The sequence below is a fragment of the Plenodomus lingam genome, assembly GCF_022343315.1.
Source record: "Plenodomus lingam strain CAN1 chromosome Unknown contig_12, whole genome shotgun sequence".
NCBI classification, from domain to species: domain Eukaryota; kingdom Fungi; phylum Ascomycota; class Dothideomycetes; order Pleosporales; family Leptosphaeriaceae; genus Plenodomus; species Plenodomus lingam.
The window spans coordinates 878,198-893,781 of record NW_027093930.1 but is presented as its reverse complement, the minus strand read 5'-3'; the positions used below and the strand labels follow the sequence as shown (position 1 = coordinate 893,781).

At 50.1% G+C, this 15,584-nt stretch overlaps 7 protein-coding genes across 7 annotated transcripts; 4 read left to right on the top strand and 3 right to left on the bottom strand.

The window, feature by feature from the left end:
• Positions 1 to 541: 541 nt before the first annotated feature.
• IAQ61_001526 (uncharacterized protein) lies at positions 542 to 1,900 on the top strand (the record flags this gene model as incomplete). Its single annotated transcript, XM_066095140.1, has 1 exon — positions 542 to 1,900. One exon carries the CDS (start codon positions 542 to 544, stop codon positions 1,898 to 1,900), a length of 1,359 nt encoding a protein of 452 aa, XP_065954988.1.
• A 1,597-nt stretch (positions 1,901 to 3,497) lies between these two features.
• On the bottom strand, positions 3,498 to 5,847 carry IAQ61_001525 (uncharacterized protein). The gene is made up of 2 exons (XM_003839784.2): positions 5,288 to 5,847; positions 3,498 to 5,229 (listed from the first exon to the last, which is right to left on the bottom strand). The coding sequence occupies exons 1-2, from the start codon at positions 5,312 to 5,314 to the stop codon at positions 3,646 to 3,648; spliced, it is 1,611 nt and encodes a 536-aa protein (XP_003839832.1). The 5' UTR covers positions 5,315 to 5,847; the 3' UTR covers positions 3,498 to 3,645.
• Positions 5,848 to 6,728: 881 nt separating this feature from the next.
• On the top strand, positions 6,729 to 6,998 carry IAQ61_001524 (uncharacterized protein; the record flags this gene model as incomplete). The annotated part of the gene is made up of 1 exon (XM_066095139.1): positions 6,729 to 6,998. One exon carries the CDS (start codon positions 6,729 to 6,731, stop codon positions 6,996 to 6,998), a length of 270 nt encoding a protein of 89 aa, XP_065954987.1.
• A 162-nt stretch (positions 6,999 to 7,160) lies between these two features.
• On the bottom strand, positions 7,161 to 8,432 carry IAQ61_001523 (uncharacterized protein; the record flags this gene model as incomplete). Its single annotated transcript, XM_066095138.1, has 1 exon — positions 7,161 to 8,432. The coding sequence occupies one exon, from the start codon at positions 8,430 to 8,432 to the stop codon at positions 7,161 to 7,163; it is 1,272 nt and encodes a 423-aa protein (XP_065954986.1).
• Positions 8,433 to 9,481: 1,049 nt separating this feature from the next.
• Positions 9,482 to 12,771, top strand: IAQ61_001522 (uncharacterized protein; the record flags this gene model as incomplete). The annotated part of the gene is given in 7 exon segments (XM_003839781.2): positions 9,482 to 10,429; positions 10,447 to 10,620; positions 11,371 to 11,502; positions 11,526 to 11,748; positions 11,994 to 12,015; positions 12,079 to 12,405; positions 12,454 to 12,771. 7 exon segments carry the CDS (start codon positions 9,484 to 9,486, stop codon positions 12,769 to 12,771), a joined length of 2,142 nt encoding a protein of 713 aa, XP_003839829.2. The 5' UTR covers positions 9,482 to 9,483.
• A 248-nt stretch (positions 12,772 to 13,019) lies between these two features.
• On the bottom strand, positions 13,020 to 13,232 carry IAQ61_001521 (uncharacterized protein; the record flags this gene model as incomplete). Its single annotated transcript, XM_066095137.1, has 1 exon — positions 13,020 to 13,232. One exon carries the CDS (start codon positions 13,230 to 13,232, stop codon positions 13,020 to 13,022), a length of 213 nt encoding a protein of 70 aa, XP_065954985.1.
• Positions 13,233 to 13,987: 755 nt separating this feature from the next.
• On the top strand, positions 13,988 to 15,403 carry IAQ61_001520 (uncharacterized protein; the record flags this gene model as incomplete). The annotated part of the gene is made up of 1 exon (XM_003839779.2): positions 13,988 to 15,403. One exon carries the CDS (start codon positions 13,988 to 13,990, stop codon positions 15,401 to 15,403), a length of 1,416 nt encoding a protein of 471 aa, XP_003839827.2.
• Between the last annotated feature and the right edge of the window lie 181 nt (positions 15,404 to 15,584).

Genomic DNA, 15,584 nt, shown 5'->3' with positions numbered 1-15,584 from the left:
TCCCACCTCAAATCCCAACACAAATCAACACTCTGCACCGTGAACTGAAATCCACAAACCAGAGAACTCAAATACAGTACAGCTGCACTCCCAAACCAGCAAGAGCCGCCCGCAAATTCAAAGCTGGCGGAGAGAAGCGAGGGAGCGAGCGAGGGTGAGGTTGCGACAGAGCGTGACGCATATAGCGAACAGGAGTACCGTCACATCCACCGTCTTCTCTACTTTTCTCTTCTGCTACTTCAGTAACTCTTGACGCAGCATCTTCGCCTCCACCCGCTGAAACGGCACTGCATCTAGCCCCTCACACAATCGAGTATCAAACCCTGTGGTAAGAATAACCCGCCCTTCGTCTCACACGCCCATCTGCGAAACAAAGCAAAAAACAACACACAGCACAACACAGCACAACACAGCAAAATTCGCAAACACAAATCTCAAACCCCTCTATTAAATCTCCCTAAAACCTATAACACTTTGTCTTTGTAGCGATTGTATCCCCCCCTATTCACTCCCTATCCCCTGCCTCCCACACCCTCCCTTCATGCCAGTCACACGGCAATATGCTGTCTTGGGGGGAAAGGACTTGCTTGTAATGCCGACTTTACTCTATGGACCATGGCTGAGGTGTGTGCGATTAGTTGTCCTTGGTTTGTGCGTTGGTCATGGCGTTGGCGTTGCCTTCATTTACATTGCCCTCGTTTCCATTGCCCGACTCCTGGTTACCAGCGTTGGCGTTCTCGTTGTCGGCATTGCCTTCATTTGCATTGCCTTCATTTGCGTTTCCTTCGTTTGCATTACCCGACTCCTGGTTGCCAGCATTGTCGTTGCCGGCGTTACCCGCGTCCTCGTTACCAGCATTGTTACCAGCATTGTCATTCTCATTGTTAGCGTTTCCGCCGCCCATGGCGTTGCCATTCTCATTGTCAGCGTTTCCGCCGTTCTGGTCCTCATTGGCGTTTCCGCCGTTCTGGTCCTCATTGGCGTTTCCGCCGTTCTGGTCCTCATTGGCGTTTCCGCCGTTCTGGTCCTCATTGGCGTTCCCACCATCTTGGCCATCGTTGTTTGCGTTGTCAGCGTTGTCAGCATTGTCCATGCCTGCGTTTCCGTTGCCAGCTTCAGCTGTGGAGTTGTTGCCGTTCATACCGTTGCCAGCATTGCCGTTCATACCGTTGCCAGCATTGTTGTTCATGCCGTTGCCAGCGTTATCGTTACCGGCATTGTCGTTACCGGCATCACCGTTGTCGTTACCAGCATTGTCGTTACCGGCATCACCGTTGTCGTTGCCAGCATTGTCGTTACCGGCATCACCGTTGTCGTTACCAGCATTGTCGTTACCAGCATTGTTGTTCATGTCGTTGCCAGCATTGTCGTTACCAGCATTGTTGTTCATGTCGTTACCAGCATTGTCGTTACCGGCATCACCGTTGTCGTTACCAGCATTGTCGTTCATGCCGTTACCAGTGTTGTCGTTACCGGCATCACCGTTGTCGTTACCGGCATCACCGTTGTCGTTACCAGCATTGTCGTTCATGCCGTTACCAGTGTTGTCGTTACCGGCATCACCGTTGTCGTTACCGGCATCACCGTTGTCGTTACCAGCATTGTCGTTCATGCCGTTACCAGTGTTGTCATTGCCAGCATTGTCGTTGCCAGCATTGTCATTGCCAGCATTGTCATTACCAGCATTGTCGTTGCCAGCATTGTCGTTGTTAGCGTTGTCATTGCCAGTATTGTCTTCATTGCCAGCATTGCCTTCGTTCGCATTATCCGCCTACAATCATTAACATCATACGGAACACTGTGGGAGATTTCAAAAGACTCACAGCACCGCCATTTTGATCAGCACCAGCATTGTTACCAGTGGCCCCTGCTGCGTTTGCCTCATTCTACTACATGTTAGCATACCTGATGTCATGGTGTGAGATGACACATACATTGCCGGCACCTCCAGCGTTGCCACCGAGTAGGTTATTGAGACCTCCTCCAGCACCTCCATTACCGCCTCCTAGTCCACTGAGAAGGCCAGAGAGTGGGCCGTCGCCACCGCCACCGGTAAGTCCATTGAGGAATTGATCAAGTTGACGCTTAGACTTGACTTTCTCTTCGGCGAGGCGACGCACAGAGGGGACGATGTGGGCTGGGACCTTTCCTCCGTTGTTCTCCTAAATCAAGTATTAGTATCTCGTGTTGTTATGAATGGACAGGAGAGTGTCTAGGGAGATAGAGTGGGTAAACAGAGTGCACGTACAGCAATTCGCTTGTTGACAGCGTGGTAGCGGTATTGTGCCGGGGCCGCGACAGCCGAAGCTGCCAATGTCGCTAGGAGAACGGATGATTCAAACTTCATTGTGAAGGAATGTCTTGTTTTTGTAAAAGATGGAAGATGAAAGTAACTATCTGGTAGAGAGATTGATAGAGAAGGTATGAATGAAAAGCCGGCTAGCAGCAATCAAGTAGGCGAAAGGAAGGAGAAGAAAAGACAATTCCTTAATTTTGAAACTGTTCAATGAGTATCGAACTAAGGAACCAACATGTCAGGCTTGGAGGCCAACATATATATACCAAGAACTCACCCAGAAGTGGTCCGATCACCGAAAGCGGGCCAAAGTGTCCGGTGTCAAGTTTTGATGGATCATCCACCTAAGCACGCCCCAAGGTCCGATGCTTGATACAGCATAGTTCTGTAATTCCGGGGATGGTGTGATGCGTGTCATGCGATTCGTCATTCTGGCGTTGCTTGTGGAGTCTCGGCTTGAGCAGGCTGGAACAGTTTACGTTCAGGATGCCTGGAAAATATGGATCTGGTGGTGGGGACTCCAAATCCGACGATCATATTTGATGGACTATGAGATGGAAAGTTCGATTTAAATAAGGAGAAATCTTGTGAAATATCGCTGGGAAGATGCGATGATCTCTACCGAAGCCTAGAGGACGGCTGTGTTCAAAAAATTGGCGGTATTGCTTGTTCGGCATCATTTGATGGCAAGATATGCGAACAAAGTGCTCATAGTCCTCTGTACAGACAGGACTGTTGATTGGCGCTTTTCCGACCATGCCGTTAGTTGTGATCATCATCCAAGACATATCCTGCTGCGATGCTTGTTTCGGCGACCGCGAAACGAGTCCGCGCGGCGCGCCATTCCCTGCTGTTTTCTCGATCAGAACAGACAATACAACAACCTTTGTTTGCGCTCTTCATGCTGTAACGGGCCATGTTTGGGGGTTGGATTGAGGTTTGTTGGGTGTTTCAGATGATGGTGTGGGGTAAGGGATGTTGCAAAGAAGCTTAAGTTAGCGTGGCGCTAGTCATGTAGTGAGGAACGCATAAGGGGACGTTCGGTTACGATGTCGTTGCTATTGACATGAGCTCTTATTATGTATAGGTTTCGCTATAGGAGGAATGGAGTGAAAACAGTCTTCACAGAGGCCTTTATTTGACTGCCTTAGCCTGTGAAATCGATTTCAGAGGGTATCACATGTCAAGACGTCCTGGCCAATGACTTGGGAGATGTACATTCTAGTCTAGACTATATGCAATGGAATTAAAGACACTTGATATGCTAGGCTCTCCGGCATGCAAACCAAGATCAGACGTATGCGGGCTAATAGCCTCTACATGAAACCAGTACATACCATCGCAAGTTGTCAATATCTCCTCCTTGCTAGCCCTGTGACGAGCAGCTCTCCCGGCTCGATCACTACCTTCCACCCTTCATTGACCAACATTTTTGCGACCGCAGGCCCCAGCTTCCCTCTACCGCCTTCACTATGCCGTCCTAATCCAGTGATGATCCTAAATGGTTCCCCTCCACCTCTTCTCCCCGCACCACTCCATTCAGGTATCCGCTGTTCACCAAGCCCATTCCACCAAGCTTGTGTTCGTTGTTTGGCGATCCTGGTCGCATCTGCAACAGTGACGCCGTGAAGATCAAGATATGATGGGCCAGATTGCGACATGACAAATGTATCGGCTTCGGTGGCACTGAGAGCGCGCAAGTTGGCAGAGAGATCCCGACCTTCTTGTGCGTAGTAGCCTGCAGCGGCTTTCATGAGGGGTGTGGAGCGACCTTTTCGATACGCGGAGGAGGCCTGCTGAAAGGCTTCACTGCGTGCGCGGGTTATCGATGCAGTATCGCGGGGCCGGGCAGTGGGTGCGAGGGTTGGTAGCTTCTGTGACGTGGACTCGGATGTAGGATCAGAGAGGTTGAGTGGTGTGTAGCGTAGATCGAGCCTGATGCCCCCCTTGCCCCCTGTTTCGCTCGCAGGCTGCTGTGTAAGGGCCTTTGCGAGCTCGTGTGCATTCGTGGTAGATGGTGCTGTGAGGCGCACGAGTGCGAGGGCGTAGTCGAGACCGAGGGTAGGGAAGCCTGCATTCAGGACAATGGCGTCTTGCACTAGCGCGGCGTCTGGCTCTATCTCTTTATTATGTGCTTTGATATTCCTTCGTACGATCTCGAGAATTGTCGTCGATAAAGATGCACCGTGTTTGTGGTAAAGTGAGGAGGCCATATGCAGAGGAACATCCGTGCGTGATGTTATGAATTCAACGTCACGTTGAGTATTGAGCCATCGATTAGTAGGTGTTTTGTCTGATTCAGACATGTAGACTGAATCCAGATTTGCCAAAGGCGCCTTCTTCTGCTTTTTCGATTTGCCCTTTTTCCCTCGTTGGGGCACATGATGGTCTTCCGAGAAAGCGTCGATGCCCTTTGCAATCGGGCCATCGTCTGAATGGGTCGCTCGAGCGTCTTCAAAGTAGACGTGATTCAATAGCTCGTCCGTCGCTTTGTCGTAATCGTTGTTGCACTTCTTCAGTATACGTGTAATCAAGTCGAAGCGTAAGTTAGGGAATGTCTCTGCGAGCAGCTGCTCCTTTGTCTGCACGTCAAAATGCTCGGTCTCCTTGAAATACCCTCCACCCGACGATCCTTCTGACCGCCCACTGGCGCTGAGTGTCGACTGCTCGCTCGAAAGGTTGGACCGGTCTGTTGAGACGGTTTGAGTCGCCCACGTGTCGGCTGATTCGGCATCGGCACTACCCTTCCCTGGACTATCCTGAACAGAGCCGCCAAAGCCCGAAGGTTCGAAATCGGTAAGTTGTTCAGTTACCGCGGAGGCTTTGAGAGGACCGAGGAGCGCTCTGACTGAGCCAATCGCGTCCGCCTGGCCTACATAATCTGAGTAAATGGCAGATATAAGGCTGGGGTCGATTGGTGGGCAAAATTCTTGCTGTGGACCGTGTTGTTAGCGAGGTCGTGCGACAGCCTTGTGCATTCCCCTGACATACCTCGAGAATGCGGAGATGTTCATCCATATTTAGTACGATGTTGTCGATGCCTTCTTATTGATCTACTCGCACTATGCATACTCGTAATGTGGTGGAGAGGGCCTGCTGCGGGTATTGTGACGCCTTGTTTGTCTCCTACATGTACTGAGGCAAGGAGACGGGAAATGTTGTGCTTGTCGACGCGAAATATTATGGATAGGCACTGGCTTGTGGGTTGATGTCGCACAAAGCGGGCGCCTGGCACGTGGTCCGTGTGTCTGTGTCGTGGGTGGGGTTTGGATGTCGTAGCCGAGCTTGGCACAAAGCAATCGATCACTCGGTCATCGTGATCCCGACATCATCGGTCAAACAAGCTGAAAAGCTTGTGTGAAAAGTTTGATGGCGACGATTTGAGCGCACGCGCGATACTAGACGCTGGACGTCATCTCAACTGACACGGCACGGCGCGTCATCCACTGTCTAGCGCGCGCTAGTCGCATGTGGCTCAGAAAATGAAAGAAGCGGACTTTGTTAGACACAACCACCTGCAATCAAACAACACGATCCAGCATAGAGTATACGGCACATTAGACTTGACAGTCAAGCCAGATCGAGACGACATGTGGAGTCGCTTATACGGCGGGTTTTGAATTAATTGAGAGTGAGCGCTAATGCAAGACATCAGCCCTACTGCTCACGCCTGTCCGATCCACATCGCCCAACAACGGCTGTGCCAATGTTTCTGGTACTTTATTTACTCCATGTACATGTTCTATGGCCGGCTTGCAGCCTTCACCTCTGTTCTGAAGGTTCAAAAGAGGACTATCATTTTTGTCTGCTTGCTGCACCAGCGCAAGGGGAAAGAAATGTATTCCAAATGTAGTAATCAACAATAACATACATCACCTACCGATCTGGTTTCCTAGGCCGTCATCCATGATGTAGTTCTGCCCCTATCTTCGAAAAGAATCGACACACATATCAAGCACAGCGGAAGATGTATGAAAAGCATACGGAGTTCACAGTGTCCGATATTGGCCGTCGAGCTACCAATATGGAAGGAGATGCGCAACTTCACCCGTCTTGACATGAGGCCATGCAGTTGGAGTAGTGAATAAGTACTATCCTACTTGCACAACCATGACCAAAAACCTTCTTGGCTCACCACCAAATACTCGACGCCAGCCTCTATCACAACTATCTTTCGGCCAGCAAAGACTACCAACACAACTCCGACATTACCATTTCTGCGCTCTGGCTTTTCTTTGGCTTTCTCATTTACTGTCCAAACGTACCACACTTAGCAATGTTCGCAACCAACTCCACGATACATTTCACCACATTTTCTACACTCATTTCCTACCCCATCGACGGTATCAAGAATGTGTGGAACGTTCTACCAGAACTACGTTTTACATAGTCACAGGTATTTCATGTTAAGCTCAAGGCGGAGAGTGTGGCTATGGTTGTTATAGCTATCACGGGGGAGATTTTAAGACGGTTTAGGGAGTGGCGGACAAGTGAAAGATGCAAGAGCAAGGCTGTGGCTGGATATGTAGGAAATGGAGATGATACGAATGATTTGGATCAGGGCAAGAGGAAAGAGGCTGGCGAAGAAGTAAGGAGGAAGTCGAACGGAAACAGGAAGACAACAGTTGTCAAGAAAAGAAAGAGAGGGACGTTCATCAAGAAGAAGGGCGATCCAAGGGGTTGTAGTAAAGGGCAAGTTTGAAGTGCTGCTCCAATATGGATGACGTTACATCGCCGTGATGAGATTGACAATGTTTTGATTTTTAGGTCTACTTCTCAGTAATTCTATTGGTTTATTATACGGCAAGTAACATTCGTCTTCCTTTGAAGCGGTAGTGCATCCAAAGAAACTCAGTCAGATTGTTTAATCGCTCTCTTCGTCATCATCCTCGTTCTCATCATCAGCATCGTCATTGTCTTCATCTTCTCCTTCAGAGCTTTCGTCCATCGCACCGATAATGTCGAGCTGCAGGCCTGCCACTTTGCATGCCTCCTTCATCTCTTTCGATACTCCATTATCACCCTCGACTGTGATCATCTTCTTCCACGTTCGAGCGACAATGTTCTTCTGCTCAATGAGTACCAAGAAAAGATCGTTGACCTCCTCATCAGTACCAAGCTCATTGAAAAATTCGAGTGTTTCCATAATCGGCGGTAGACCAACGGAGTGTAGTCGTGGCTTCTTGGACGACTTCCCAAAGAGCTGATAATCCCAATTTAACCGCAGCGTCGTTAGTGCTCCAAACTCTCGCATTCGTAAGGCGCGTCGACCAGTCAATGTAGGCACGTCAATCGTGATGCTCTTCAAGAAATCTGCTTGAGACTGGAGAGCGAGTATGTAGTCACCAATGTTATCAGAGCTCTCTTCCAGTTCAGGTTCAGGTTCTTCCAATTGCGTCATGACGAACTCTTCCAGCGCCTCCGGCAGCTCAAGGAGATCTCCAAGAGAGTCGTCGTTAACGTCGCATTCAATCAGAGTCAGCCTCTTGAGCGCTGTCATGTGCGGCCGCTCGATGTGGTCGAAGCCTCGCTCATCGAGCTTCGCGCGGCGGATAGTAAGATTCTCCAGAGAAGGGTGGGCAAAAATATGTATATTCTCACGAAGATCCCAGTACGCATCGTTTGCACATTGGTAAAATAATGAGCAAGACTTTAGACATGCTAGATCGAAGGGACCATTAAACAAAGAGCCTATGCCACGCAGGAGGACGTCGGGTACTGATATGTCGAGCTTCTCCAAGTTTGACATGATTGATAACGTTCGTGATAAGCTATCTGATCGTTGAGGATCAAGATAAGACCCGGCTACCGGCGCATCGAGTGCTAATTGCGATAGTTCTGAAGAGGGGTATGCAAGTTTGACTTCATATATAGATGACCCACGCCGGGGTCGCCGGCCTAAAGATTCGGTGAATGTGAGGTGGAACTCCGGAGTTTCAAATAGGATACTCTTGTACAAGACGGCATCGCTCAGTCGATGACACTTCTTGCTTACTCGGGATACGCTGGTGAGATGGCGCCGGGAGATACGACCTAATGCCTCGAAAATCTGCAGCAATAGCTCGTCGGGTAGTTTCGAGAAGTGATCTATGGTTTTCGCGGTACCGTTGACTCCCCCATCCGCTTCATGTATCATTGCTCGTAATTGGAGTTGGGTGGCGCGTATGGAGTTATTGCCCGCGAACACGTGGAGACGGTGGCGCTGACTCTGTGTGCGGGGAAAGGGGTAGATTTGTTGAAGGGTGCGTTTAAACGACAAATGCTGTCAATTCATGGGGACTGAGATGAGCAAAGGAATAAAAGAAAAGCCTGAAATACCGTTAAAGGATGGGAAGAGAGCGATGCGAGGTACTTGGCCTGTCGAAAGGCATGTGATGTCAGGGTCGCTGGTGGTGCGGGAACGCACAGATCGCGCCACTAGCTCGATTGCCGGGGTGCGCACAGACCTTTCCACGGTAGAGACAAACAACTGACTGGCTCCTGTACGTGACAGATATCTCATGCCCAAGTAGCTGTGCTAATGTTCTGGCGCGCGTACAGACCAGTGTATATCATGGCCATTCTGTTCAAATGCTTCTTCTACGACGTACGCAGCGTACCGGTACGGTACCTTTCGAATGGCGCCTCGGGCCGTCCCGCTGTGGTCGCTCACTACATTCGACCGAGATGACGTGACAGATGGAGATGTTTATCCACTGCTGCCGAGTTGTGGTTTCAACAACTCAGCCAGTTGATCATACTAGTCGTGTATATTCCAGTACCTTGGAAATTTTCAGCCTTGCAGACGTACGAGTGGTCAAGCGCGACATACTTGATCTAGGCTGGCCATGCCTCGTGAAGTGAATGAGTCTTTGCGAGTTGGAGGAGTCTTTGCGAGTTGGAGGAGTCTTTGCGAGTTGGAGGAGTCTTTGCGAGTTGGAGGAGTCTTTGCGAGTTGGAGGAGTCTTTGCGAGTTGGAGGAGTCTTTGCGAGTTGGAGGAGTCTTTGCGAGTTGGAGGAGTCTTTGCAAGTTAGAGGAGTCCTCGGGAAGTGAATGAGTCCTTCACTGTGTGGTAATTGTAGTACTTATAAGGAAGCCCCAACAACATTATATGCCCTCGCTCATACCCAACACTCTTGCACTCAAGCGACCAGAATACGAATTCGCTTCGGCCTAACAATATTGAGACCATTCGATACCACTAGCTATGGCGACCGACAATAATTCCTCCAAAGGAAAAGCCAAGCAACTTATCCCATCACCCCAGATGTTTGCAGACGCGACAGCATGTCTCAAGCCGCTGGCACACTTTGACATCCTAGAGTACTGTCTTGGATTCGAAAATTCAAGCTTTCCAAAGATTATGGAGTGTTGTGTTCTGTTGAGTCTAATCATTGATCCCAGCAAACAAGAAAAGAATCTCTGGTCAGAAGTAGGCTTCTCTGTTGTAAGACGTAAAAAGACACAAGAGCACATCGAGAACCCTGGAGATCACAGCGAGGCTATGATGAAATCCGTCAGCTTCCATCATATGCGCATCAAAGACAACATGCGGTACCTCAACTCCGTCCAATATGCCACGGATCCCAATCAATTCCGCAATCGATTTGGGGAAACTCGCTTCACAGAGATGAAGGAAGCTAGGAAGGAAGTCGAAGATATTTTCAGGGGCCAGCCGGTTGTCCTCTTAGCTTTCACTGAGCAAGACAAATCTGTCGCCTTTCCTGAACTCCTACAGGCTCTACCCGACATCTTCGATAATGTCGTTGCTATTATCAGCACGCAACGCATAGCTCGTGAGCGGGGCATCGATTGGAATCCGGAGAACCCAATGACATTTGAAAAATTATGCGAATATCTCGGTTATAAGTGTCAAAGTCTGGATGGACCGTCAAACTACGCAGGCTATAACATGGTCGCGGCCATACAAATGGCTATGCGCAGCAGGATTCCATTGGCTAAGATATCGCTTCAGACCAAGGTACATAACCTAGAGCTTCAGAGTCAATTCAAGGAAGTTGTATATGGCACAAAGGATTTTTGTTTCAGGTGTGGCTCGGACGAACACTCCACATACAACATTCACGGCCATCTCAAATGTTACATGCCCATCGATGAAAAATGCAAATTATCCCATCCAATCGAAAGACTAAGTACACACAGTAGGCAGACGTGTCCGCACCATTCATGGATTCTGTCCTCACGATAGATTGGATCACACCACATTCGAGGTCCCCACTTTCACCTGGTGCCTTACTGCTCGATTCCTCTTCGTCGCATGCAAAGTCACGAGGTGCTTTGTCCATCAACAGGTTGCGAATCGAGTTTGTTCCCATGCACCACCGTCCATGAATATCTAGAGTGAAGGGGTGTTCGATGTGTTTTACGTCTAGGAATGAATATTCAATAATATACCTATATACCTACTTACCACAGGTGCTTTAAACTAAGTGTTGTCTATGTGGCCGTGAGCGCCATTGCCCTTGATAAGAGTTGTCTCATCTTGGTCGCAAATGCCCATTGAAGTTTGCTATTAGTCGCTGATCCCCCACTTGACTACTAACTGGTGAAATATGATTATTTTTTATCACGTTATTTCACCCTGAAGGATGGCTTCATGGCTACACCCCCGATTGATACACACGTTAACACCACCGTTTCGGATCTACATGTTGATGATACTATAGCGTTCACACGTCGTCTGTATATCAAGCTCAACGTACGGTAACTATGCGTACATTATATCACATTGCAGAAATCTAACATGGATTCCTACCCTTTTTGATCCTGCCACCTTCGACCCTGGGGACATGAGCAACTTGTGCCTCACCGGTGTGTATAGAGAAGCATTGCTCAAAACCTTTTATTTCTATCATGTGCAAATCAAGGAGAACGCGCACCTTATCAACATTCAGTTTTCGTCGGCGACCCCAAAAGCAGCCGCTTTGAACAGACCCGATTCGGCGACAAGAAGCAAGCTTGCTCAATGTTGACTTAGATGTTCGCCTAGCCATCCAGCGACTTGCCAATGCTCGCTGCTGCCTGATTACAATCTTAGACCATTGTTTTTCTGACCATCTCTCCGTGTTGTGAGACACACTGGGCTTCGATGTCTCTGGACTCGGCATCTTAGTGAAGGCCATTGATACTCAGCATCTAGCGCGCAAGACTGACTACGCACCAGACTCTCACAAATTGATCAGGCTTTACAACCTCGTTGACGGTTGTGACTTCTAGTACCACAATGAGCATATGACCTGCAACGACGCCGCCGTGGCCCTTATCTGCGCTGTTCAGATGGTACTCCCTCCGTCATGACTGGCAGCGCCCCACCGCTCCAGATATCGTCGACGAGGTTGAGCTGGCCGGCCAGCAGCAGACATGGGCCTGAGGTACAGAAAATTCCAGTGTCCGTTGCGGGCAGAATGGCCATACCAGAGGCAGGCGTAATAAGTCCGCCATGTGTGGCACTGTGAGTCGCCCAAATATGAGAAACATACGAGGGCTGTGAGCTTATATCGCTGTCAGATCGTGCAACAGCAGGTAAACATGGGCTTCACCGAGATCTCGTTGAGTTGGCGGATTACGGAAGGTTACAATGTCCATATCATATACCCGAGAAATCACTTCCAGTGTCATTTATATAGCGTCCGTTAGTTGTGGATACCTACCGATATACACAGTGTGTTTCATGCGTTGAACTTCACTTCATATTAGCGCAGCTGCAAACCCGCGGTCCGTAAGTACATCCACATCAAACAGGAATGCGACATCCTGCTAACTTTGACCGCAGGGCGAATAGCGCTTCACTTCGTTCCAAGAAGCAAACGATGTCCTCTGCACCGATTTCGCTCGGCCAATAGAGTGTCAAAATAGCAGCCATCCTATCATGCTCATGGGCCATCATGTTAGTCACGACAAAGGCAATTTGAAGCACAAGGACCTCCAGTTGGACCTTGAGGCTCTCGGCACGTTAGGTCGTACGACTGGTACCCAGATGATCGTGAAGGAGGTCAAGTACTGCCACTATCCCACGGATAACATTCAGTTGAACCGGCTGTTCAACAAGCTGTGCATCGAGCACAAGCATCTCCACACAGCGGCAAATGATGCCGCTCGAGCCCTGATGGTGGGTATCCAGACTGCCCTTTGTGACCATCCGTGAAAGACCGGGCAGCAAGTCGCGAATGAGCTCGAAGCTCACAGCCAGAGCAACGTTGTGTCACTGAGTGGTGACCAGTTCTACTGTAGCAAGTGCGGCAGTGATGCCCACGAGGGCACTACGTATATTTCCACCAACCTGAACTGCGCTATTTGTTTGCCGGCAGACCGTGTCGCGGAGGCGAAGACGCACATCAGCGTCCCCTGCCCTTGGACTGCCTTGGACCGCGCCTTGGCCCGTCGGGAACGGGAGCGACTGGACCAGCCTGCGAAGGAGACAGCAAAGGCGGCTAAGAAGATAGAAGTCTTCAAGTACAAGCAGGGGGAGTTGTAGCAGTTGCGCAACTTCTACCAGTAACCGCTTTTGAACACTGTCAAGCACTATCCCGCTGTTCATAGTAGTCCTAGTCGAGTGGCTAGTCCCTCTGTCAGCAACCACACTCCTCCCCAACCCCTCAAAGGTTCGCCCACTTCTAATCTCAAATGTATCTTTTCCCACCTGTCTAAAGGCCAGGCTTCTCCATATCAAAGCACTCTAACCCTCGCTCCTCAACAAGGCTCCTCCCTGGAATCTGCCCAGTCTCAAAGGACAAGCAGTCCAACCGGGCCGCCCCAGTAACAGCCTGGCTGGGTCTCGTATGGGCAGCCAATCTCAAAGCCTTGACTAGGAGATTGAGCATTGAAACAGTCGGTATGCTGGAACGAGGAGTCTGCGGTTCTGTCTTGGGCGATGCGATGTGTCGGAGGCTTATTCTGGGAAACGGCGGCGGTGATTGTGGGAGGCGTTGACGACATAGGCTTTGACGTGAGCAAAAGGTGGTATTTTGCGGTCTGGGATATATGTGAGACATGGTATTTCAAAGGCGTTTGTTAGGTAGTAGAAGAGCGGTTCATCGTTTGCATGGCGCAAGGAGTTTACAAAATACATGTAACCCATGGAGCATGGACTTCTTTGATTATTCTGTATGTGATGAAAGTGCGATAGTAATTCAAGCTATTGACTCCGTGATTCTCTTGTTGCACTTCAAACCACAATGTAGCTTTAGTAGGCGGCCTAGGTGGTCTACTTAGTTGTGATATAGTCAGTAACGGCGTTGCAATTCCCTGCGACCACTGTACAAACTCGGCCGCCATAAATGCCCCAACTGGCCGTGAAGTCTAGAAATGCGTGTTTTCCCATAAAGCCAAAGTCTTCGTATCATCCTCTGTTCTCTTGTATGCGTAGAAATCGCCGCGAGGTTCGTTGCGTCTCGCGAGGCAGACTAGCATGTTCGTTCGTCTTCACTTTCACTTCGTCTTTGCAAGCCCACATGACACCCTCGGCACATACCTCTGATGACGCAAAGGCAATCCATAGTCCTCACTCTCACCGCAATACCCCGCCGCCGCCGCTGACTATCGTCTCGTGGTGCCGTTTGTTTGCATCCCAACTCCTTGAGCGAGCACACCTGCAGATATAAAACGCGCGCCACCTCGCGAAGCTCACTTTAACTCACTCTCAACTCTTACTTTACCTTCACTCACTTGGGTATAACACAACTGTATTAAATATGCCCATGGCCTGGGCCTCTGTTGCGGCCGCCCCGCCCAAAAGCCTCACCCCAGAGCAGCGCATGCAAGAGCTGCGCGAGTTCTACGATTCGCAGCCACTACGCGCGATAGTCCAGGAGACTCTTGGGCTGCGTGCGATCCCCGGAACCACCGGTGGTAACGCCGGACTGATTGAGCATGCCGTCGTCATCGGCATCGACACGGAGGCGTGGACCAGAAATACCAACGAGATGACGGAGATTGGGTTGGCGGTGTATGAGCGCAAGGAGATGATGGAAGTCCAGAGAGAGAAGAATCTCTGGGAGATAGAAAACGGTTGGTTTGTTGACGGCCACGATCACTTGGGACCTTTTGGTGAGCAGCTCTTGATGAAGATGCGATTTTACCACCTTCGTATCGTCGAGAACGCGCATCTCAAGACAAACGCCAAGTGGATGAAAGGGGCTGAGGGGAACCGCTTTGGCCATTCACGTTTCGTCACGTTTGCTGAAGCGCGCGATATCCTCGATTCGTTGTTTGACCAGCCTATTGTCTCAGACGACCCTAAGCTCCAGGGCTGCAAGAAGCCTATCATCCTCGTCGGCCATGCCATCTCCCACGATCGTCTGAACTGCAAGAACCACGGCCTCGATTACGATTGGTTCAAGCACGGCACTATTGTCAGGGAGGTTGACACGCAGCCACTGGCGAAGGCGACGGGCACTTGGTTTGACTTTGCCGCTCCGAACAATGAGGTTGGGTTGGCGAAATTGACGAAGACGTTGGGATTCCTGCACGAAGACCCCCATACGGCCTGTAACGATGCTGCCAGGACTGTAATCTCGGCTATACAAATGGTGCTTCCGCGAGAGAGCAGAGAGAGCCTGGAGACAGACATGCAGACGGTGGCACGATACATTGAGCAAAGGTCGAAGCAGGTTGCAGGTCCAAGCTGGGGTAGTGCGCTCTACTGTACACGCTGTGGCGGTCGCGACCACGAAAACAAAGATGAGGGAAACCGCTGTGCCGAACGGGTATACTGTAGAGCTTGCGCACAGCACGATTGGTTTGACGACAAAGAGAACAGCGATGATAGCTTTGGGAGTGTAGGAGAGGTCAAGGAGACGGAGGAGTACTGGGAGACGCATATCGAGGAGTGCTGTCTCCACATCGCGGAGTACAATGCCTGGGTTCGTCGGTGCAACGATGCAACAAGGAAGCGGAAGCCACTGCCGCCTGGTCCTCCTGAATGCTCTCATCCAGGCTCCAACACTATCTTGACTTCAACGTGGTCTTATACCCCCAGCCATCCATCGGCGACTGCACAGTCTTCTGGCGGTGGTGGTCGTCGTGTCCGCCGCCACGTCGGTTCACAGAAAAGCGAGCTGTTGGGCAAGAATTGGCGCCGTGGCGATGATGGCCATTTCAATTGGTAGATTCGAGGTTTGGGTTGTTGTTCGACGCAGCGATGAGTTGATCTGCCACCGACGTTTTTTTGGATGTTGCCTGTTCATTTTCTTTTGTATATGGAATCGACTCGCGCTTGACGGTTGAAACCCTGAGACGTATGAGTCTTTACGATATGGGTTTATATGGAGTAGATTTGCTTGACGATCG